The 23,962-nt window shown below is 36.1% G+C and overlaps 1 protein-coding gene across 4 annotated transcripts in view; it reads right to left on the bottom strand.

The window, feature by feature from the left end:
• Positions 1 to 23,962, bottom strand: part of CAMSAP2 (calmodulin regulated spectrin associated protein family member 2) — an 82,022-nt gene that overhangs the window by 28,774 nt on the left and 29,286 nt on the right. For 2 of the 4 annotated variants that reach the window (XM_058842306.1, XM_058842307.1), the window contains exons 3-6: positions 12,761 to 12,922; positions 11,995 to 12,078; positions 5,968 to 6,000; positions 1,751 to 1,892 (exon numbers count right to left, since the gene is read on the bottom strand). In XM_058842306.1, the coding sequence (XP_058698289.1) occupies positions 1,751 to 1,892; positions 5,968 to 6,000; positions 11,995 to 12,078; positions 12,761 to 12,922 (421 nt within the window). The remainder of the gene's footprint in view (positions 1 to 1,750; positions 1,893 to 5,967; positions 6,001 to 11,994; positions 12,079 to 12,760; positions 12,923 to 23,962) is intronic. The other 2 variants (XM_058842308.1, XM_058842309.1) reach the window with 1 other exon arrangement.

Here is a 23,962-nt window from a genome sequence, read left to right as displayed (position 1 = left end):
CTTCAGCAAGGGAGACAGAAAAGGCTTGATTCTGTAGCCTAGGCTAAAACAAGAGGAAAAGAAAATCAAAAATGTGAACATCAGATTAGAAGCTAAACCAAATGATACTGCTGCAAGAACAAAGGCATGTAAGACAGGCTACAGGCACACTTAGGTAAAATTCAAGAATGAAATTTAAAATCATGTTAAAAAATTGAACTATACAACAGTGGGTAAGAAGAGTATAGATTTACAAGAGTTTGACAGTTTCAAGATAGAACAAGATAAATTCATGAAAGGGATTATATAATTTTGTACAATAGTCAACTTCTTGACTCTGTAGGAGTCCTCTTTAGTTCTGTATTCCTTCAAGGAAACCTAGATTTGAAAGTGAAATGAAGACTTTATGAGAAGAATTGATCTATTTCAGACTACAGAGAACCCTAGAATACTTTTTTCTTTTTTGTTAATGCAATTTTAAGCATTTTTGCATATGTATTTTTATTGCCTGCCTTCTTCAGTTTCAATACAGAACCAAATATCAGTAAAATTCGACATGCATCAAAAATTGTATTACCTAAGTACAGGGAAGATGAGCAAAATCTTATTAAAGTGTTTCCAGTTGCTTTGGAGTACCTTTGAATTTACTTTTGAGACAACAACATGCACATTTGTATCTTTAGGAAAGATGATGTCAGGACACCTAACAAGAATATTAAAGTTGCAAAGATGACATGTGCCTTTGTGATGCTTAAAGCCAGATGCTGGAGGAAGGTGCTGGTCACACAAGGCACACAAGACCTTTCAGACTGTCTGTGTTCTGTCTGTGCCATGCTGGAACAGGCCAGAGGGACCAGGTTTTACCCCAGTCAACACCACCCAAGTTTTAACTCTTCCCTAATCACATATAATAGTATGCATTTGGCTGCAATGTTTATGTAAATGGAAAGTTCTATTTATGAAAATTCTCAAGTTGCAGAAGAAAGGCGAATGAATGCATCTTTGTGCCTTTCATCTTCAATGCCTACTGCGCTGGAAGCTCCCTATAAAGTGGTTGTGTATATGAATTCCAGATTTTAGTCCTTAGCAAGCTCTAAACCCTTCTTCATATTCCTGGATTTCTCAGGATGTTTCTGTATAAGTGTTCCCACGACATCAAAGGTATCATAGAAAGAACACAGGCAGAAAATGATGGGTGTTAGCTGCCAAGACATTTTACAGCTCTTAGTTGCCAAGAGGAAGGTATAACTTTACCAGGCTGCTGAGCATAAGCATGAGATGAAGCTGCTCATCATCACAGACAATTGCTATTAGAGAACAGCATGACACCAATACATTCTACATTATACACTTTTGGTTACTCTATAAATGATCCAGGTAGGTCTCAGGTGAACTAAAAGCCCAGAATACAGAGCAACGACTTGCCATGCAGTGCTGCAGCTATGCAGAGCTTAACTCTGAACTCTTCTAGGTTTTATATCTGTAACTGCTCAGATTCACAAAAAGCACTTACGCAGCTTCAAGAATAAGAGTTTTGCAGGTAGTTTCAAGTATGTTTATTTTAGTGTGACAACACAGAAGCAAGCACACCAGGGAAAGACATCTGGGCTTCTTTTATTTAAATGCAAAAAGAAATGGACACAAAATTTATATTAAACCCACCACATTCAAATTATGCCTGCTGTATACTGCATTTAAGCACCTTCCTTCACTCACAGACATTTAAACCTTTATGGCCATGTATACAAGGTGAGTGACAGGCCAGACATACCTTCCAGTTTAATGATATCTGGACAGTAGAAGTGGATCAGGGCTGCTAAAGCGCAACCATCTGTACCATCCTTCAGCAGATTCTCCACCAATGGAATGCAGGGCAGCTGTTTAAGCAACGTTTGCTCCTTCCGGTAACGAGCCTACAATTTGAAATGGAGAAATTTAGAGAAACAAAGGCTTTGAAACATATGAAGAAACATATTCATATTATAGGTTTTACACTGTTAGTGAAATGCAGTATTCAAGAAATAGCTGGATATTCTCAGTATTCAATTTCCTAAAACTATTCCCGTTATTATTTATCCTGTTCAAAATATAGCACATCTAAGAGGAAAGGAACAATGCCAATACTGAGCTTAGCCTTCAAAATTACCAAGTTTTGATGATCTCTCTATAGCACACCAAACTAACATTCTATATTTTAATTAAAAATTAACAGTAATTATGCAATCAAAAATCATCTGTGCACAAACACAGTGAAACAAGTCCTTAGCTAGTGCAACTTCAGTTTACTGGCAAGTCACATGACTCTGAAGTAAACACACCTAAGTATCTTGCCCAAAATATCATTCATATAACTGAGTTAATGACAAATTCAGAAACAAGTAAATCTGCATTTGATCCACTCCATTTTTATTACTGGCATGTGTCACTATAAGCAGTCATAAACCCAGAGAATTATTAATGGTCAGCTGTTATAACCATGCAGTGACCAGTAATAAATGGAAATATTTCAAAAATCAAGTCAGCATATAAAGAGATCATTAGGTTAGAATATCGATACAGTGAGCTGTATTGAATAGATACAGATCTGCAGTGAATATATTTTCAATGGGTTTATTTTTTCTTTTTTGTGACACGAGGAGGGTTTTACAAAAAAATGGACTTAACATCATTCCTGTTTTTTTCCACTTCTTCCTGGGAAAACAAATGGAGGTAGAAGAAAGTGGTATAGATTTTCTTAGTATTATTTACTAAGACATTTTTAAAACAGTAGTGAAGGGCTACTGCTGGATTTGTACCCCAGAACTACTTACAAGTAGTAGAGAGTTTCTGAGTTCAGGTTATGCTATTTAAATGCACCTATACACACTGAGCTGCAAGTCTCCCTCTAGAGACTCTCAGAAGTCCTTGTGGAAATCACTCTTCCCAGCAAGGCTAAAACTGACTGTTCCTACCTCCTACTCTCCACCTTTTGGCTGTGCTGGAGCAATTGCTGATGGGACTGTATCAAAACCATTGGTACAGCTATAGCAACTCTCTCCTTTGTTTCTGTGGTGAATGAGTGCATGAGCAGGGACGGAGGTTTTATGGGTGAGGTAGAAATTGTTTAAGCCACATAAAAAGGGCTGTGGAACCACACAGTCTAACCCTGAGGGCTGTGCTCACTGTCATTGTATTTCTGTCAAGGACCACGTGGGATTATTTTAGTGAATGTCAGAGCCCCCTAACTGGCCTAAGTAAAAGCCTAATCTGGCAACAGCAGCCACATCAGTTCTACAGAAATAAGGAGCTTGCACGTGGCCCAGAGAACATATATCTCAAACAATTTATATTTAAAAAAAACCCTGAGACTTAGTTGTTACTTCATGCTTTTAGTGTAGTTGTATTTGTGCGTCAAATACGCTTTATAAAAATGAAAATCCCATTTTTATGTGTTAGAGGAAACATTAACACCAAAATAAAATCATGGTCCTGTTATGCATTGTTAATATTCTTTTCTCCGTGTTCTTAATGCTTCCTAGTATCTCTAATGAAATAGGCAAATTATAATTACAGTGAAAGTTTATTCTTTCTCAGTCTATGGCAATCCAGTGACCCACTATGATGAAAATGCTCTAAGTTTTAAATTCCATGTTACTGTGTCCATGTACGCCCTCCTCAACATAACTAAAATACCGCAATTTAATTATTATTAAGCATCAATAATGGTAACAGATACAGGATACTGATGGACTAAATATCACGATTCAACAAGCTCTGTTTAATTTATATATTCTTTGGAATAATATCTTTTAATGAAGTATTTAAAAATATTTGAAATTCACAACACAGTGGTGTTGCACAGTAAATCCTGTGAAAAAGTACACTGCACTTTGATGATGCCTTCACTGGCCTTATGAACAGTGCCCACCCATGCTAGAAAATGTGTCATATCTTTGAAGTGGGCATAGAGGACTTAAATCATTTTAGAGAATGTCAGGCACATTACTTCAGGAAAGATAAACTCATATAACCTGGTCTGCTAGGTTCATTAGTGCATAGCAGGCATCATGTTTCAATTTGGTTGAAAAGATATAAGAAATTATACTGAAAAAATGAAAGACTCTAGTAATTGCACTGTATTTTAAATAAACTTCCATTTGAAGAAATGCATCTCATCAGCTGCAGTGTTTGCTACTAAATATATATGCAATAATGCAAAAAGATGAACTTCTACATTATAAAGCTCCAGGGCTAATTGAAACAAATGCTAATACAGGCACCTTATTTCTAAGATCCTAAAACATCCTGATTTAGCATCTTTGAGTTTATTCCACTTAACCTAGTCTAGGTACAGTCAAGACACTTGCCTAGAAACAAGGTCAGCTAAAGATGAACCAACAGCATCAGCTACTCTGTCATAACTGCTTGTGTGTATTCAGAGTTAATCATTAATGATGAATGCGCTTACACATTTACCATACAGTAGATAGCATGTTATAAATGTACTTATCAGAGTTTTTAGCTGCCTCTGTGCTCAGGAATATCTATCACTATGAAATGTGCTCTATTCTAAAGGGAAGAGACAAAAGACTGGCTGAAGTGATAGAACAGCCTGAATATTATCAGTAGCATTTGGGGTTTAACTGCATCTCTGCTGAACTAACAACACAAAGTAACATAATTACCACTAATTCAAGTTGTTTACAGATAACTGGCAGGCAAACTGGAGTCAGCTTCTCAACAGATTGAGTATTTTAGAGTTGAATATAATTTTTATGCAGAGACTCACTAGTAAACCAACACCCTGGACAAAAAAAGAACACAGACATTCTGAAACTGTTTTAAAGTAGCCTTACCTTGACAAAATAAGACAAAAAATTGTGATACCATGGTCCATCTTACATTTTTTCTGGATTATTCCCTCCAATTAGTTACACTACTTAATTCTAAAACAAAATTAAAGGGCTGTATTGTGAAGAGCAAAGTATGAGTGTGTGTCACAACTGTAATAAACCTTTATAGAGCAATTGCCCACAGAGACTGTCAGGAGTCTGAACACTTCTCAGCCTGCTGGACACAGTAGTTTTAAACTGCTTTCCCAGACACAGAGTAATTTTTCTTGTTGAATACATGCAACTGCTTTGTTATTTTCAATGTCTTTTGCAATGTAAGAATAGCGTTTCATTAGTTATGGCAACAAATACCTGAGGGACTGCTAGATCAATTATTTGGTAATCTTTAGCTTGATGATAAAAGGGAATAAGTTCTTTGGAATTCAGATCAAAGTAGGCAATTCTGAATATACCTGGACAGCTGTTCCCAGCCAAAACTCTGAATACACTAAATGCACATCAAGTATGAATTCCTACATGACAGAGGAAAGTAATGATAACCTCAAGATGACACAGCACAGAAAAAACAAAATTTATGTTACTGCAGACATGAAAAGTTATTTTTTTTATTAGTTTTAGTGAAATTACAGTCTCACTAAAAGTAGGCTGCTTTGGGTCATTTTGTGTGGGGAGAGATTAACAGCAGTCTTAAATCAGTTGAAAAAATGGGGAATTCTAGATGAATGGTGTAATGATTGCATATGCTTAGAATAAAAAAGGTTTCAGATTGCATGTAGCATCAACAATCAAAAACTACTTCTGCAAGTCTCTTTTTAAAAGAGAACTGCTATCAAATAGCACATGTTTATTGAAAGTTTATGAAAAAGTAGTTTATAAATGTTCATTTGACATGAATTAATAACAGGTAGCACTACCTTGTACAAACCCACTGACTGCCTGAAAAGTAATTCCTTATCCAGCATCATATCTGACATTTTTTTTGCACAGATTACCTTGCAAAACAGGCTTTTGCAAGCATGCACTCCTTTGCAGGGCAATCTGTTATAAAATTATCTCATACAGATAAATGAGATGAATGATTAGACCAGCATGACATGGACAAAGCCATTCCCAAAATAAGCAATTTGATCAAAGTGAAGCAGTTGGGCAAACTTACAGGAACCAGTTTCCAAAACCATTTGGTAGGAGACTTCAGAGGAAGCAGTAGGAAAAAAGGATAAAAGCAAAAAGCAAAGGGAAAAAAAAAAAAAAGGAACATTTTATCAGATTTCATAAATTACTTTTATAAAGCAATTTTCTTTAACATTCTTAGTTTTGTATAACAGTGAGTTGTAATTTAATGGCAAGCGTAAGTGCACTGTAACCTCTGCGTATTGAGCTAATTAGCAGCAATAACACTGGAGAAATATGTCTGCACTCTTTGTAGATCAACATAATTTTCCCACATGAACAGCTAAGACTGTCAGATCAATGCAGTTTTATGGAATGTTTTCACACATCTAATTGTACTCTACATATGCAATCCGACTGAAGAATTCATTTGAGACTTGGAGTCATGATATCACAAGTATCAAAATGAACTCCAGTAGCACACATAGGGAAGCAGGGAAGCTAAAGCAATGAAAAAAGGGAGTAAGCCCACTGTGGTACAGTACACCCAACTGCAGTGAAGCTTGTGTTAGTTACTTCAAGCCAGACAGTAACATTCAACAATATTTTTAAACAATCATATGATAGTTTTCAGGACAACAAGAGGTACAGGCAGTTATATTTTTACAATGACAAATCACATTAGCATCAGCTGCATGATGTGCAATGACCTGAAATGCAGATGGAGTTTTGATTACTGGCAGAGGAATTACCAGAACTAATACATAAACCTCTAAACTCATACACAATCAAAAAAATACTAATCTGAAGCACACTGATTTTTTTATGCAACTCTGTGCACTAGTCTGGCATAATACTAGTATTAAGAATAAAAATATTATGTACCAGTACTATAAATACACACAGAAAATGTCACCACTCTTGATTTCATTGTAGAAAAATAAAAATCAAACCTATTACCAAAGTGCAGGACAGAATTCATTTTGTTTTTAATGAGGATAAATATTTTCTGGAAATGGTAAAAATGTAATTTAAAACTACCATGGTACCATGCTATGGAACCTTATTATTTTATGTAGTTGTTAAAATACTTTGCTTCTATAAAACGTTGAAAACAACTGTAGTAATATTACAGAGCTTTTATGGAAAAAAGCTATTGTGCACTAATGGGTGTGCAGTAGTAACACAGCTGTTCTCAACATCCTTCTCCTCCATTTCACTGGATTGTAGCAGGGAAGAATCCCAAAGGCACTTAGAAGAAATCAAATACAAGATGCATGTCAGTGTGTGGCTCTGAACATTTCTGTCACACCCAACTAAAGCACTTTACATAAAATTCAGTTTCTCTCAATCTCACTGAAAAATAGTATTAGAACAAAATACAAATTTGAAAACAAATTATCTTAATTTTCAAATGCAATCAGGAATTCTAAAATGTATCATAAAGCAAGGTTTTGGCTAAATTGGCTGAGATCAGACCTAGGCTGCCTATTATTCTGTTTAAGACAGGAACATTCTTCTTGCATTTATCAAAAAGCAGTGTATTTCTGACCTGGACTCAAAAAGTCCACCAGTGTCTATTTAAGGCTAGGCTGAAGAACTACTCTTTGGAAAAAAGCACACATTTGTTTCAATTCTGAAGAACAGCTCTCCCTAACAGTAAAAGCTTAAAACCAGTAAACCAATATATATTTTTATTTATCCACTTGGTTGAAATAGTAATTGAGATGACTGAATATGTTTCAATGGGGTGAGAGACTTTTGAAATTTAAATTCAAAAATGCCATAAGATTTTTAAGTACACATTTTCTAAGGCCAAAGGAAAAGAGATTAAAGAAAAGCTGAAGTCTCTTGGACAACCTGGAAATTCAGTGGCTGTTGAACTGTCACTTTAGATAAGCAAGACAAAACTTTTTTTGCCCTGGAACTTCACAAAAATCAGTCACTATAAAACAAACAAAGCAGAGACCCCTGGCTGACTTTTTCCCAATGCTTAAAACACCAAAACTAAAATAAAAACCCACAAAACAAACAAACAAAAAAAAAATGCTGAAAGAACAAAATACTCCCTCAGGTTGAGAGCCTATGGCTTTACATAATGATTTTTTTATACTACCTTAACAAAAAGTTTTAAATATGGCTATGACAAATTTATTTCCATGTAAACTCATCTTAAGGTGCCAAAACATGATAGTCATGCCTTTCATTAATTGCTTGTTTCTGGTGTCTTACTTGCAACATCATTTGTGTTCATGCAGCTGTGCACTGATTGGATCAAGAAGCTGATTCTGCTGCAAACTTTTCTTCTTGACAGGTTAGCTTTTGGTAACAGTGTGGATTTATGAAACATTAAATTCTAGTGGAAAGTGGAACTACAGTGTTAGTGTTTTACCTTCACACAACAGGTTGCACTGTTTAAACTGATCTTACAAAAAGTTGGAAGAAATCAAGTACTTAAATGAAGTTACATTTGTTTGTCTGATAGGATTTGCATTTGACTTAAATCTGTTAGGACTGATTCAGTCTAAACCACAGAAGCAAACAGAAGAACATGTTTTTGAGAAAGTTGCATCTACACTGAAAATCAGCAATTTAACCAGTGCAATTGTACATTCACTATGTATTATTCAGTGGAAGCCTGAAAATCAAAGCTATTTACTACAAAACTTGAAATCCTAATTCTGAAAAGAGATGCAGAGATTCTACCAGAAAAAAACCTGAGGTTACCACAAATCATCAGCTGATCAAGGTCCACTGAGGACTACCTGGAGCTAAAAATCGTACACACTCCTTCCTCTCTTATCTTCTACAGACAACTAGTAGTAAGACAGGGAAACAAAACAAAAGCAACCTCATAAGCTGTTAAAACTGATTTTATCTATCCAGACATAGAAAGCAGGTATATCTTATAATTTGTAGTATCTAATAATTTGTATTTGATGTTTACACCTTTTGTAAATGTAGAAATTTACTATTAATTGCAAAAAAGACTCGCCACAGTTCTATAACAACATAGTAACACAGTCTGACAGGCTTGAGGGCTATACCAAAAATATTTTTCACAACTGATTAATTTACAAATGTGTGACTGGAGGAAATTATTTTAAAATTTCCATGTTAACTTTGTTTTACCTTTTCAGGTACCTTTTTAGGTACCTAATTTTCCTGCTTCTTGGCCAGAAATTAAACCTAAGGAAGAGTCTTCCCTATTGACTAAAATTATCTATTCTTCCCATGTTTGCTTGGCCATGTCTAATCAGCAGAAGGGGCATTTGGAATTTAAATTTAGTTCAGGTTCAAGACTTAACCATACCTTGGAAACTGAAACAAACAAAGTTTTTGTCTAGAAAAGGGAGATAGCAAAGCTTCTTAAATTTTCATATGGAGGTCACCATTTGAACTGCTAAATGCCTTGGTAATATGGAGAACATAAATTAAAAAGCCCCAGGCTGAAAATTATAGCGGAAGACTGAAAAACTGAACAATGGATAATTCTAGTTCCCCTTCATGCTAAGTTTTAAACAAATAGAAGCAGCAGTTAGGAATTTAAAAATATCAAAGAAAGAAAATAAAACAATTCAGATACTGATAATTAAGCTACAACTATAATGAGCATAGAAAATGCTAAATATATATATACACCAGCACAGTTTAATTTTTCCAAAAAATGGAAAAATCATGTAGTAGGGCTTTAGTTAACACAAAGTCAGAATTTAATTCCCCCCTGTTCACCTTTTTAAAATAAAAGAATACCTATTGTTACTAATAACTAAAGCCAAGCACAACATGAAATTAAATATTACATATGTATTTCAACAAGACCCAAACCTGGTACAGGAATTCAGCTACAGTCATTTCACAGCTTTGCTGAGTGCAAAGGTGAGGCCGGTACCATCAGCGATTCTGTGCTTTTAAAGAGGAATACATGGACTGATGCAATATGGAGATAGAAAATCAATGCAAAACACCCAGGCATCTGGGAATGAACACTAAGAGATGCTTGACAGGATCCACAAAATAATTTAACAGAAACTCCTGTTAGAAATGCTGGCCAACTTGATTTGATGCAATGGACTCATCCAATGCATCTGCATTAGTTTTCCTTGTAAAGCCAGCATTCAGTATAAACCTCAGTGAAGAAATACAGGGATGTTTCATGTGTTTCTAAAGCTCAGATGTTTGCATGCATGCAATGACCATTACCTTTAGGAAGAGTAAGTAGAAACTTGGGAAATGCTGTGAGATATATGACTAAAATAAAAGCTGAGACGTCAGAGCAGTAAATTAACCATAAGTTGAACAGTTTCTCAAAGAAAACCTGGAGTTAAATAGTCCTCATTCTAATACCACCCCCAAGCATGGTATACCTTACTTGATGATGTAATTTATGCAGCTGAATCCCTAGTGAAGCAAAAAACATAACATGCACCTGGGATAATATCAGAAGTGCAGCGTACAGAAGAGACGCCTTATACATAGATACACATTTTTTCCATGATAAGGCAACTATTGCACGATTTTGCTATTTTGCCAATGTACGTTGGCCAACAAAATTGGGCTCTTGTGTTCTGTTACAGCTTCACAATTCATCTAAAACACCACAATATAATTTTTAGGTAAATGTGTTATTCCCCTGAGTCCATTCATGGGATCAGTTACAGGCCATATAATTTTTTCAACAACTAATGTAAAAATGCTAATAGTGAAGCTAGATTATAAACTAAAAAAATTATCCTTTTACATCTAATATAAAATGTAAACTGCAAGAGAAAATAAATATTACCGTATTTTTACAAGTACAGATAATTTTATGGAATTTCTCTGGTAATAGTTTTCACTTTGATACATATTTGTATCTCATGCAGTTTTGATTTTTAAAATTGTTCTCCTCTTTCCAAGTGACCTAAAAACCACACAAAACTTCCAACTATTATTTTCAGGATAAAGAAAAGCCACTAGAGAACAGAGGAACACAGGTTATCATCCTGGCCCCTGTTTACTTTGTTTTATCTAAATTTGAGAAATGAACTTGCCAAGGACATCTTATTCTCCAGATTTCTATGGTACTATCACTACCGAACACAGTTTAAATTTTCCATTGCAGGGTATATGCACCAGGGTCACACTATTATTGTAAGAACCACCATTTTCTTTTGCTGAGTCACATTAGCCTTCATTTGCATTCCTTATATTTAAAAAACTCCTACAAATGCAAAGATAATCACTACACTCATGTTTTTTGAAGCTGAGCATCTAATCCAGTCTGGTAATCTGCCTCTCCCTCAGAGTGGCACTGGAAAGGAGGCAGGAGCTTATGTGAGAAAGGCCAGTCTGGGAAGGAAGATTACAGCATTGCAGCAGCTTGGAAATCTGGTCTGCATTCACGTGCAGGGATAATACCAAAAGGTGTTCAGACTGATTATCAATTCTTCAACAATGGTTATATCAAAATAGGGTGGAGGATCTTTCTGAAGCAAGGAATTTTACATACTCTGGAACTGTCTGCTATCCCTACATATTTTGATGGGTGTTTAATGCTACTTAATTAACTGAGCTCTGCAAACAAAAGAAAAAAAAATCCTGAAAGGAATCAAACATAATCTGCTTTTATTGTATAGATAATAAAACCTATAATCAACCAGTATTTTTGGATCATAGCCAGAGCAATCCTTCCCATGATATCACAGGCAGATCTCTCTTCTGTGACTCATGCAATACACAAGGAAAAAACTATTAAAAACCATGAAAAAAACTTCTGGTCTTTTTCATATCAAATCTGGGGTTTTAATTCACTCAAAAGTATTCATTATTCTTAAGTTCCTTAGCACTAATGTAACAGATGTTTCCCTGCTATCAGAGATTTATTTGTCAGAAAGGACAACTGGCTATAAAAAGTGCAACTCTGTTAGTTTTATCTTTAAATGTGTATTTTCATGAAAGTGATAAAACCAATAACAAAATGAATACTCCAAGTTTGCTGTCTTTAACAAGAAGTTAAAAGCTCAATGTCTGCAATGTCTTTTTACAGATAAATGCTTATTCTTGTTTAAAATATTTTAACTCCTCCACCTACCTTTTGACTTCCTGCAGATTCTGCACTCTGATGCTCTTTTAGTTTTTGTTCCTGTTCCATGATGTCTTTCAAATGTTCATTTACCTAGAGACAAAATAGTTCATTCAGTTGTCTGTTCTAAGAAACAAATAGAAATTAGAAGTTCTTCAAAAGGTCTATAAATCACGAACACAGAGCTAAAGAGATAAACCAAACATTCCAGACTACAGCCCTGAAGCAAAACCAGCAAATGTCAGTCTCAGATGCAGTCTAAGCTCACTGCTTGTCAGCTTTACATTGTACAAACTAACCTGTCCCTTATTATGCTCAGTCACATTTCATTAGCAGGGTATCCTGTCACTTGATTTGATTATGCAGTGAAAGTAGATCACTTCAAGCAAAATTTGTTCAAACAAACAGAATACCTTTGGGTTTAAATCATGACAAAGTACACAATGAGATGACAACCTATAAAGAGCCAAAAAGAGACCCTTGAGTGGGCACTGTGGCATCTCAACACATCTCAACGACAGTGAGAGCACCTAGGATGTCATATGTTGTATACATTACAGTATTATTTTAAACTTCCCATTTATTTGGTTCACATGTTTAACTTAGTTCTGCAAACTTTTCTTTTTATATTCCATAAACAGCAGATGAAGGAACAGTCTGTATCAGAACAGTCCTGATATACTTACATACATAAATACACATCCTAGCCTCTCATCTCTAATCAAATCACACAGACAACAAAGAAAACCCCAGCTTGCTTTTCCAGCACTCATACCTTGTTTATCCAGTACATGACAGCATCCTCAATGTCATATGGTACCTCTGTAGCTTGGAAGAAGGTTGAATACTGCTGAGTGCATGTGATGACCTTCTCAACGCTGACCATCTCCACAGTGTAAGCCATCATGAGGGTGTCAATCATGGCCAAGTGAGCACTCTACAACAAGAAGCATGATTAGTCTGCAGATCAAACAAAATCTACAGATCTTGCTTATGTATTGCTTCTGAACATGGCCACATATATGAAAAAACCAAAACTGTAAATGCTACAAGTTTTCTGTCTAGTTGTCAGATTTAAATGAAAAATAAATGAAAACAAGCATAAAAGACTTGAGAACACAGCTTAAATTGCAAATAAAGTAATTTCTATTAAAAAATTAACACCAAATTAAAAAAATGAAAGTGAATAGAATAAGCAAGTTTAATGATTCAAACATCACATCACTTTTAACAGAGATAAAGAGATCTTTTAGTTTTGTCACCATAGCAAAACCAAACCCCCCCGGCTGATAAATGTTATTTGTACTGGAAATAAAAGCTGAAACTGCCTGCTAAACAACGTTCATCCTGATGAAAATGCTGCATTAATATGTGAAAGTTCATCTATATTTAAAGTCCTAATCCAGGAAGGAGACACGATTACACTAATCTTTAGTAAAAAATCCAACAAAAGGATAGAAAAACATCCATTTTTCTTCTAGTAAACTAGTTATGTTATGCAGATGTAAGGTAGGTGCCACAGCTATAGGTACTCAAAATAATATACCTTCTGTTAAAAGAGGAGGTACATTTCTTCTGGTCTCATATATTGAAAAATGATGACTATTTCAGTCTGTAATAGTTCCAAATAAACAAACAATCCCCCCCCCCCCAACCCAACACAATAACAAGAAAAAGAGGATGACAACCAGGATTTACATTAGATTCTCGTGGCTGAATAACAAAATGATGGTGGTTTTTAGAGGCAGTGCCTACAGCTAAACATATTTACTTCTGCTTCATGATATGAAAAACAGAAACAGCTTTCTAAGTATTAAACAAGATTTTCCATGGATCAGAACAATTTCCAAAGACAGTATTTTTAAAACACTGCCTTTAAACACATCTCACAATGCAAATAAAGATCCCCAACACTTTTCAACACCATCACTTCAATACTGTAAAAAATATTCATATAAACATCTCACAAGGTAGCTAGCTGTAAGAGCCATGGTAACAGCAATGAACAACATGAGTCACACAGCAATATGCTATCTAATCATCACAGTTAAAGTAGTTCATGAACATCACTTATTCCAGAAATCCCAGCAGGAAAAAGAAGAACAGATCCAGACTATGTGCTGCTCTTAGCGTTTGTGTCATCAATGAAAGTGATCATGTTGACTTTGGAAGCAGGCAGCAGCATGCTTTGTTTCACAAAAAAAGGCAAACTACACTTAACAGACATTCACAACACTGAAGCTGACAGCCAGCCTGCCTGGGACAATCTTATTGTCCTTGGACGCTGGGTATGGCCTCTCTGCCACAGAGTCCATCTCTGCTCCCAGCAGCCGCAGCACAGCCGGCAAGGAATCAGCACCTCCTCACTGCTGCCACCACTGATGGACTCAGTCCCAATAAACTCCGTCCACCACCATTATTATGCCTTAGGAGCTTATTTACAGACCTTTATGGACAAATACTGATACAAGCTCCTAAGTGAATGAAGAAAAGTGCTGGGCAGCTGAATCTTGCCACTCAAAGTATTTAAGAAGGGAATGGGTATTGCCTGTGTGCAGCCTCACAAGCAGCCTGCACTCCAGCGTGCAGTGCAGCAGTGCTCTACAGGGATGCACGAGCTGCTCCTCTGCTGGCCAGCAATGCAGTGCAGAGGGAGGTCCAAATCAAGTATCACATGAACTTGATGTGTGTTGTGAGGGACTGCAGAGCCTGGGACAGCCATACAAATCCATGCACTTTTGGTAGGAGTTCCCAGAGCAGATTGCAGAAAGGTGGTTTAGCACATGTAACACACAGCAAAGAAGGGAAGATTTACATCATCTCTGACATCCGGGGTCACTGCTCTAATAGTCTTTCCTTGCTACATCTTGCCTAGTCTGAATGGCACCTGGGTTAAAACCTTGTGTTATTGCTATTTTCAGAACCTCCCCCCAAAAATAAAAAGGGGACATTAAAACAGCAAGAAAATTCTGGATTTGCTTTTCAAGGGGAGGTAGAGCACAAAAATATGTTTTCCAGCCAGACAGAATGGCCTCATAGAGAATGCTACTGCTAGGAGTGTGCTAGGAGTCTTCCAGGCTGATCCAGAACCATTCACACTGCCTGCTGTGCAAGGGGATTCTTTCCACCCTTCACTCCCTGCTTGCAGGGAGGACACTGCCTTCCATGTGAGGTCTGACAACCAAGGAAGCTCCCACAGGTATGAAAGCAGCATCTTCCTGCCCAGCTGTTGATCCATGTGTAGTGCCCTGGCTACTACACCTGAGCTCTGAGACCAGCCTGCAAGAAAAACCACCACTGAACTCCCCTGAGGGAATTTAGTAGCCTTCATCTCCTATGCTGGATCATCAGCTTCTCTGGAAAACACCTATGAAATGGATTGACAGTGGAAAGAGAAAGCTGCTGAAGTGTTGCTGGAACTGCCAATATGCTCAATACATTATAAATACATTAGAAAAAGTAAATTATTTACAGTTAATTAAATGGGTCTCATTTTCAATGCTTCTAGCAAATCATTAATGAAGTGCAAACTACTTAAACAAACAGAGGGAAGAATGACCTTAGATAATAACTTGTACTATCAAAACTAAGTGCAATAAACTTTTACCAACACTGGCTAGATTCATGTCACAACCTTTATTTTATACAAGTAATCAAATACAAGCATCTTCAAGTCTCAAAAGTTACTTCAAATTATTTTCTTTATAATCCAGACAGGACACTCAGAACACTTTTAAAAACCAGTAAATAATAAAAAGATTAATGAGTATTGTCCTGAGAAACAATGAATTGCCACTTCTTTTAGCTAGCAAAAATCAAACTTTTGATTTTATAAATAGTTTCTTTATGAATGAAAATATTTAAAACTAGTAGCATATACGGATTAATTCCCCTAGAAAATTGCAAGCAACCAAATAAACATAGGGTAACTTATCTAAAATAGCTGTTTGTTTAGTTCGGTTTGTTTGCTGAGGTTTTTTTGAAAGGAGCTACAAAAAGAATGAGAAAACTATTTAACTGCATATACAGCCCTATTGGTTTTCTTCCACTTATTCTAGAAAGGGCAGACAAGTTGCATTCTTTTAAATCTCTTCATTCACTGTGCTCAAAAACAAAGAGTAAACTAAAAACTGCATTAAAAATAAACTAAAAAATAGTGTCCTACTCTTCCAAATACAGGCTTTGTCAGCATAACTGCTGAAGTTTTCTAAAAAATCACAAGTTTTAAGAAATTCTCTTGATAGTAATAAAGTTCTGATTTGGTTTTTTTTGCCTCTCTCACTGAACAGCATATTTTAGGTACAATTAAAAAAAGTCAAGGCAGAGAGTTCACTTTTGCCAGTCAGATCCTCAGTTACAAGTGAATTATGCAAGGAAGCAACATTTCATATCTGAGGGATAAACAGAAACCACTTTGAGCTGGGCAGAAACTGGGATCAACCGCTCAGCAACATCTTTCTCCAGACGAGCCTGGACACAATGCCTGAAGGAAGTGCCCAGGAGCTGCTGACGACTGGAATGAAGACAGTACATTAAATGTTGGTATTTGCTCTGAGGTGGCACCATTCAGATACACAGCCTAAAAAACCCAGGCAGGATTTCATGCTGTCACATACCTCCCACATCCAGAATTGCAGCAAGGCATAAATAAAGATGTACAATTCCAAAAAAGAAAAATAATTTTAGAGGAATAATTTAAAAAACCCCAAATGGCAACATAAAATTATACAAAACCATTAGAGAAATATCTTTTTAAAAAGGCAAGATCAACACAGCAACAGACAACAACACAGGAAATAATACACTTTCCCCATAAGTGTTATGCAGAAATTTGTTTTAAGCCAATTCAAAAAACCCTTCTTTTTTCATTGATTGTTTCACTACAATGGTGCAAAGTAATAAAGTCTTAAATAGAATGCAACAATATATTAAAAAATACAAAATGCTGGATTCTTAGAGATATTTCATTTTCTAAGACACAAATGTGGTCTTGTCTTTCCCAGCTACAGCCTGCACAGAACACAAGAGTTTTAACTTACTAATCTTAATAATCTCATGTAATTACTGGTTAGTTTCTGCCCTGTAATGTAGGTTCCACAGCTTTTTGTTCTACTGCTGAATAGAGTTCAATAAGAAGCTTACACAACTGCAGAAGAAAAATTATTCTGAGCATGGCTGCTAATGCTTTCCTGTCTGCCTAACATTTGATTACAGAGCTTTCTTCACCTCCACTGAAGAACTGAAAACAACTTCATTAAAAAGTGTACTAAGCAAAAGGTGTATATGATACCATACCCATAGATACTTATGGATAAATACCACAAATTACAGACAGCTCCTACATTGCTACCTGCTATTAAGGTATTTCTTATATTCAATTAAATGATACTCAGGTCAGGAGTTCTCTTTTGAACTCCTCCATTTCCCACTACAGTACTTGAAGAAAAGGAAGAAAGGAAACAGAAGATATAATTGTTACCCTCTTGCTAAGTAGAAAAAAATAATTCATTCTTTCTTTCCTGGAGAATTTTCTTGTAATAAAAGTCCCCTTAACTCACTATGCTTTGGAGAAGAGATTTGATCTTTGACAGACTAGCTTTTGTAAACAGAAACTCGTATTGCACAACAAGTACATATATTTCTAGCTAGATTCACTGAAGATTTTGCCTCAACTGGATCAGGCACTTGAGCAAACAACGCAAGAGACCAGCTCTCTACATTTAGCTGGGATCATTTTTCTATCTCCCTTGCATCAGTAGTTAGCATGTAACCAACTGCTTCTGCCTTCTAAAGACAGAGGTTTGGATCCAGTAGTGTTTTTTTTACCGTAGTGTTTTGACACCACAGTAAAAAAAACCCAGTAATTCCAAGGGCTTGATGAAAATTACTCTGATTATTAAGAATATAGATGGAATAATCACTGTAGGACACATACCTTAGGAAAAAAGGTAAAACGAGTTGCTCAGATCCATGGTAAAAGAAAGAGAGTAATAGTAGGTGAATATGGGCTTAAACATACAGGAAAGGTGTGCCAAGAGCACTGTAAGGATCTCCTTCCATACCACTCTAACCCACACCTGTACATCTGGCTTCCTAGCAGGTCCTGTGAACAGAAGCTTGAGGAGGCTGCCTAGCTTAAGCCTCCAGGCCCCTTTCCCAAAGACCTTCCTCTAGATAATCCAAGTCTCAAACAAATCTGCTATCATAAGGAAATATCATCTAAACTCCAAGTCTCAATTAAAAATTGCAAAATTCCAGCTCAGGGAAAATACAGGCCAATGCTTGAATATTGCAGGGGTGAGGAAAGAATTAATAAGTAGAGCCAATAGGTGATAACTCTATTAAAAATTTCAAAGCTATTGCTTCATTTGATCATAATTTTTACAACAAAATGAAGACAATTTTGATACTACAGTGCAGACAAGTTCTAAAATATTTCAATCAACAAAAGGGAGCAGTCTGAAGTAGTCAGTTCTGCTCTGATTATTTTTGGATGCAATTCTGCTCTAGCCTCACACAGCACTTATGCTTAGCACAATCCTAAAATAAGCCCAGCTGTCTAGTTAGTCTTGTCCTGCAAGGGAATGATCATGCTGAATTACCTCCTTGCTACACTGCCATGAAGAACAAGGGCTTGACTCTGATAGGATGCTTACTCAGCAAGAACGGGCATTACTGAGTCACATTAAGCACCTTGAGACAGGTTCTGCAATGCACAGGGAATGATTTTCGCTTTCAGTATTTTTACAGCCTTCTCTATTTGGTTAACTTCTTAAATTTAGTAATCTATTATATGAATATATATATATATCTAAAGACATCATTGTTGGGCTGACTATACATATCTGACACAGGAAACATAATTAGTTTATATAAAAAGGATTTCTCAGATACAGATATTGGCTGTGTTAAGCATTTTGATAGCACTTATAAGTCTGGCCTAAGGTTTCCTCATTATGGTCATTAGGGAATTTCATAGTTTGATCTATTACCTCAATGTCAATTAAATACCTAACAGAGATTCCCAGATTTTCTGGATGACATATCCAAGTGACACTTTGACCTACTAAACAAAATACCTGCACAATACACACTGGAATCAAGAACCAGAAAATGGTGTTCATCACATTATCTGAATTTCAACTTATTTACTAGTTTCACACGATCTACTTCGAATTTTTTAAATATACTTACCAATTGCAAGTTTCCTGTTCTTATTTACTGGGAGAATCAAATGCCTTATGGTAAAAACCACAAAGACATTTCAGTGTCTTCATGCAAAGTACTCCAAGTTTCAGAGATAAATACTGGTAGTTAGATAGTTTAAACAAAAGTAAGAAAGTAACACAGGATAACTGGTAAGACAGTCATACACATTTCAACAAGTAGTAAAAGCCTCAAATTTCCCAGAGGACTTTGTTTTTGCAGATAATTCAGGATTTTTTTGAATGAACATACTGTCAAATCCTGTCCAGATAAAACAACCCAAAATCTCTTACAAAAATTACTTATGTGCATTCTCTCCTTGCTCTTATGTTGGTTCAAGCCAAGAACAAGCAGTAATATCACCTGAATTTCTTTTTTTCACAGCAAGCTTCACTGCTCTTTGAAGAACACAGGAGTGGGAAAAAGAAAAACAAGGCTTTATCTTATCCATATTTAAAAAAAAAGTAGTTCCCTCTTCCTGACCCACTCATACCTGCATAGAAATGACATTAAAACCACTTCTCTGGCAGCTCAGCTAACACCTGCAGAGGCAGTTATCACCAGGAAGAATCAAAGTATATTTGCCTCAGAACATCTGCTGAAGGAGCTCAGCCTCAGGAGTGCTAGAGAACTACCACTTCCCCATGGACAAGCAGGAGCAGTGGCCAGACAAGCCCAACTTCTATGGAATTTGCAGTGAAGAACTCAGGGTTGGGTGATGTGATTGAAGTACATACGAGGGGAAGTTCAGCAATAAGAAAAAGAGGCAGAGATCCCAAAATAAAAGAAATGTGTAGGGTTGAGGTATTAGTCCTTGGAGATGAGACTGGAACAGGAAACAGGGATGTCTTCTCCAGCACATGAAGCCTGGCACTGAGTCTCAGCATGCTGTAAGCCCCACTGACAAAGCCTCCCTGAGCCACGGCACAGTCTGGGGTGAGAGCAACTACTTCTGAAACTTTACAACACACACTTCTAGTTCATCTGTTTGACAGTTAAATATTGACAGCCAGTTCTGAATGGCAGCTTTTTTAGCCCAGGTAACTGATACCACATGCTTTCTGACTTATCTGTATTTCAGTTTTGCATCTTTTTTTTGGAAAAAACTAGTTAGTTACTCACACCCTTTATCTCACAATCCTTAGAACGTTTAAAGACTTGAATGAATGAAAAATACCCATTTGATAAAAGACATGGAACCAATTTGATATTATAATAATAATTTACTAAAAAAATCACCTAAAGTAATACAGAACATGATTATTTCACATAATTCTCAATATTTAACAAATCTACAGCTTTGGTTTCTGATGAACTGAATTGCAATAGTGAGCTTTTCTGCATATAGTACTAATGATGCTTTAATTGTAGTGATGAATAGTACAATATACTGGTTTGTTCAATTAATCTCTTTCAAAAACCAAACTCTCAATGTCATTCTGTTTGTAAAAAAGGTAAACTACACTGCTTTTCTACATGAGATGAGATGAAGTTATCTGTGGTTCTTTCCCTCATTTCTCAAACTAAAAGAGGATCCAAGTAGGGCCAAATTATCAATGGAAATCTCCAACTGAATTCCACACAGGCCTGGACTGGCCTTCCAGGATATGTTTTTAACTCCTACATTCTACTCAGCTTCCTCAGGAAATGTGCCTCCCAGCTGGAACTTGTGTGAGACACTTGTCACAATATAAAACTGGAAATACAGACTTAAATTCTCCAGGAAGTTATTTTAAGAATAACTTTTAGTTATAAAAAAGATATTTGGCGTGTTTTGTTGCAAAAACTATCTTTGTTTCTGAGAGTTACAATTCTTCTTCATCCAAATTTGTATTTTAATAATGTATGGAGGAAATGTGTATCATTCAGCACCTTAGATACAGCAAAAAAATGTAGTATTGAAGCTAATGCCTCTGACATGTACACATCCAACACCTAAGGACGGCTTCATTCTATTACACATCAAATATCACCGTAATTTCACAAAACTGCTGCTGAAGAACCTATGAAAAGCTTCTGTGGTTTTTGATAAATTACAGATGTACAAAAATCTATTTTTAGGAAAGAAACATGAGAATCTTTGTTAGGCTTAGCTTTCTTTGTTGATCTAGCAAAATACTGGCTTAAGAAATCAAAACATGTATGTTCATTTCAACATGCTATCTTCAAAAAGAGGAAAACCAGTTTCAATTTTTACATGAGAACTTAATATGAAATCTTCCTGCATTTGCATATGAACAGACTCCTGATAATTTTCCTGCTGTTTCTTTATTAACCATACAAGGGCAGAGAAATAAGGTCATCACACTCATTACTGTAATGGCAATTACATTAAGAATAGGAGTTATTTGTCCTTTTCTTCAAAGGTTTTTAGGAATAACACATTTATAGACCATAACATAGCATAGTAAGACACAACAGGGAAATTGACCCAGACAAAAATTTTCTGCTAGATAATAGCCAAGGTAAAAAGAAATTTCCTAGTCTGCTACTTTAAATGAACTCTGTCAGCAGTGTTAAATAATTAAAACACACACAAAATTACACTGATCACAATAAATCTGTTTCTCTCTGGCTGTTAATGTAGCAAAACCTTGCAAGTGACAAGCTGCTGACTAATAGCATTACTAAATCAGACACCTGACCAATATTTTTTCATCTACTTATTAAAGGATTAGGACAGGCCAGCCTCAACAGTTGCTACTAAACAAGGATATGGCCCACAGTGATGTTATAGCAGAAGTGGGAAAGGTACTTCATGGTTGTTTCAATGAACATATTCGAAAGTATTTCCACTCGTTTGGTTGATCTGAAGTAAACACCAAACTTCAGGACACATCTTGAGCCACTGAAGTGGAGTATGAGTTCTTCAGAGAAAGACTCTTACATATGCACACACAGGTGTAAAACACTTGCTCTACTGTAAATTTTAAGATCTATTTTTTCATTGTCCAAAGCAACTGTACTAAGAAATTCACTTTATTCTTAAGAAAGAGCAATCTGCATGCCCTCCTAAAGATCACGCTGTACCAATAATCCTTTTTAATAGATTGCTTGGACACGAGGATGTTCACTGTATCTACGGCAGCAGATTTTTGCAGGACATCTGGCAGTAGTCTCCATCACCATAAGCTTTTGCTAAGCACAGGGTCATACCCAGGCTCTGTCTGCATCAGGAACTGCTGCAGACCAACAGGAGCAGACTGGTACCCAGAAAAGGGTTGTGATGAGGACAAGATACCTACAAGGAGTGCAGTTGCCAACTATCATTCTACTTTAAAAAAAAATCTGGAATTCAAGCCATGTACTAATAAGGCAGTAGATTGTCTTTCTACCAGTGTTTCACAAAAATGGGAAGGTCAATGACATAATAACTAAAGCTTTTCTTGAAATTTATTTTGGTAAAGACATGAAAAGTAGTTACTGATATGATACTATCTTCACGAGGTACAATTTCATCAACATAACTTTCTTTTGAAAAATGAAATGGGAAATTAGCTTGCAACCTATGCACAGAAAATATTAAAATGTTTTACACAAAGAATTAAGATAGAACAGGAGATCACTGAACTACAGGCTACTTCTTAGTTAACAGGCAAACAAGGTAAAACAGTGCACATTCTCATCCTTCACAAGTATCTGTTTGTGAAACAGCACTTTTCAGGGCATTGAAATGAATTGGAAAGTCTCCTTCCTCCACCTCTCTTTGGTAATGAAATAACTGCCAGTTCCTAAGTCTTTTTAAAGATTAAAACAATAAACCACACAATCATGTTCTCATTCCTCATGCATTTTTGGTCTATAATGCTATTATTCCAGGAGGTGTTACACAATTAGTAGTTCTTGAAACAGTGAAGTCAGCTGCATCAGTAACTTATTCACATTGTAGTAAACAACCATTTTCTTAGGCAAAATATCCCTCCCCCTATTCTCCCCAAATAAGGCAAGCTGAGTAAAAGAGCATGGTGATAAACGAAACAAAATGAAGAAACCAGCTGAAGAGAAAATTACAAGGCAAAAATGGGAAAACTGCTAACCTCATCCTTTTATTTTCCAAATATTTACTTAAGATGGCAATAACTAGATTGTATTATCTTTGCTTATAAGAATACCAATAAATACCAACAGTATTATTTGAAACCTCGTGCTACAAGCATAAGATATACCATTTCATGCTGTCCAGAAACCACACAAGCCCTCCACATGATGAAATATTTCCTTTGGAAAAGCAGTGACCCCCATGCATGAACCTCACCTTGTTAATTGGAAAGAAGAGGCAAGAAGAATGGAAGAAAAGAGCTGCAAAGTATTTTATAGCTGTCCTTAAACAATGGATTCAGAGACCACCAGCTGTAAGCATGAAGTCCCATCAGCAGAACCCATAGTGCCACACAAGGATCAGTGCAGGCCCTGTGCAAGATTCAGGCAGTTTCATTGATTCTCAGCATTGTTTCATAGGGCAAAAGCATAAAAACACAGAACAAAAATTTCTGCTTGGCAGTTTGACTGTTGAACATTTGGAGAAACTGAAAACAGTTGTTTTGGTTTTTTTATGAAGTGGATAAGAAGCTGGTATAAGTATTGAGGAATGACATCAAGCCAGTCCAAAATCCCCGAAGAGGTACTGCTGCAAGGACTTAATTGATGTTTTTTCTGAGTGGACCAAGTAAAGCAAAGAAATGCAGAAATTGTTGTTTTCCATTTTTTTCTTAATTTCTGAATGCCTTATTTTGCTCTGTGTTTCATGTCTGTGGTTTGTTTGGGTTTTTTC

The sequence above is a fragment of the Poecile atricapillus genome, chromosome 7 (genome assembly GCF_030490865.1).
Source record: "Poecile atricapillus isolate bPoeAtr1 chromosome 7, bPoeAtr1.hap1, whole genome shotgun sequence".
Classification (NCBI taxonomy): Eukaryota; Metazoa; Chordata; class Aves; order Passeriformes; family Paridae; genus Poecile; species Poecile atricapillus.
Note: the sequence above shows the minus strand (reverse complement) of the source record. Positions and strands in the feature narration are given on the sequence as shown.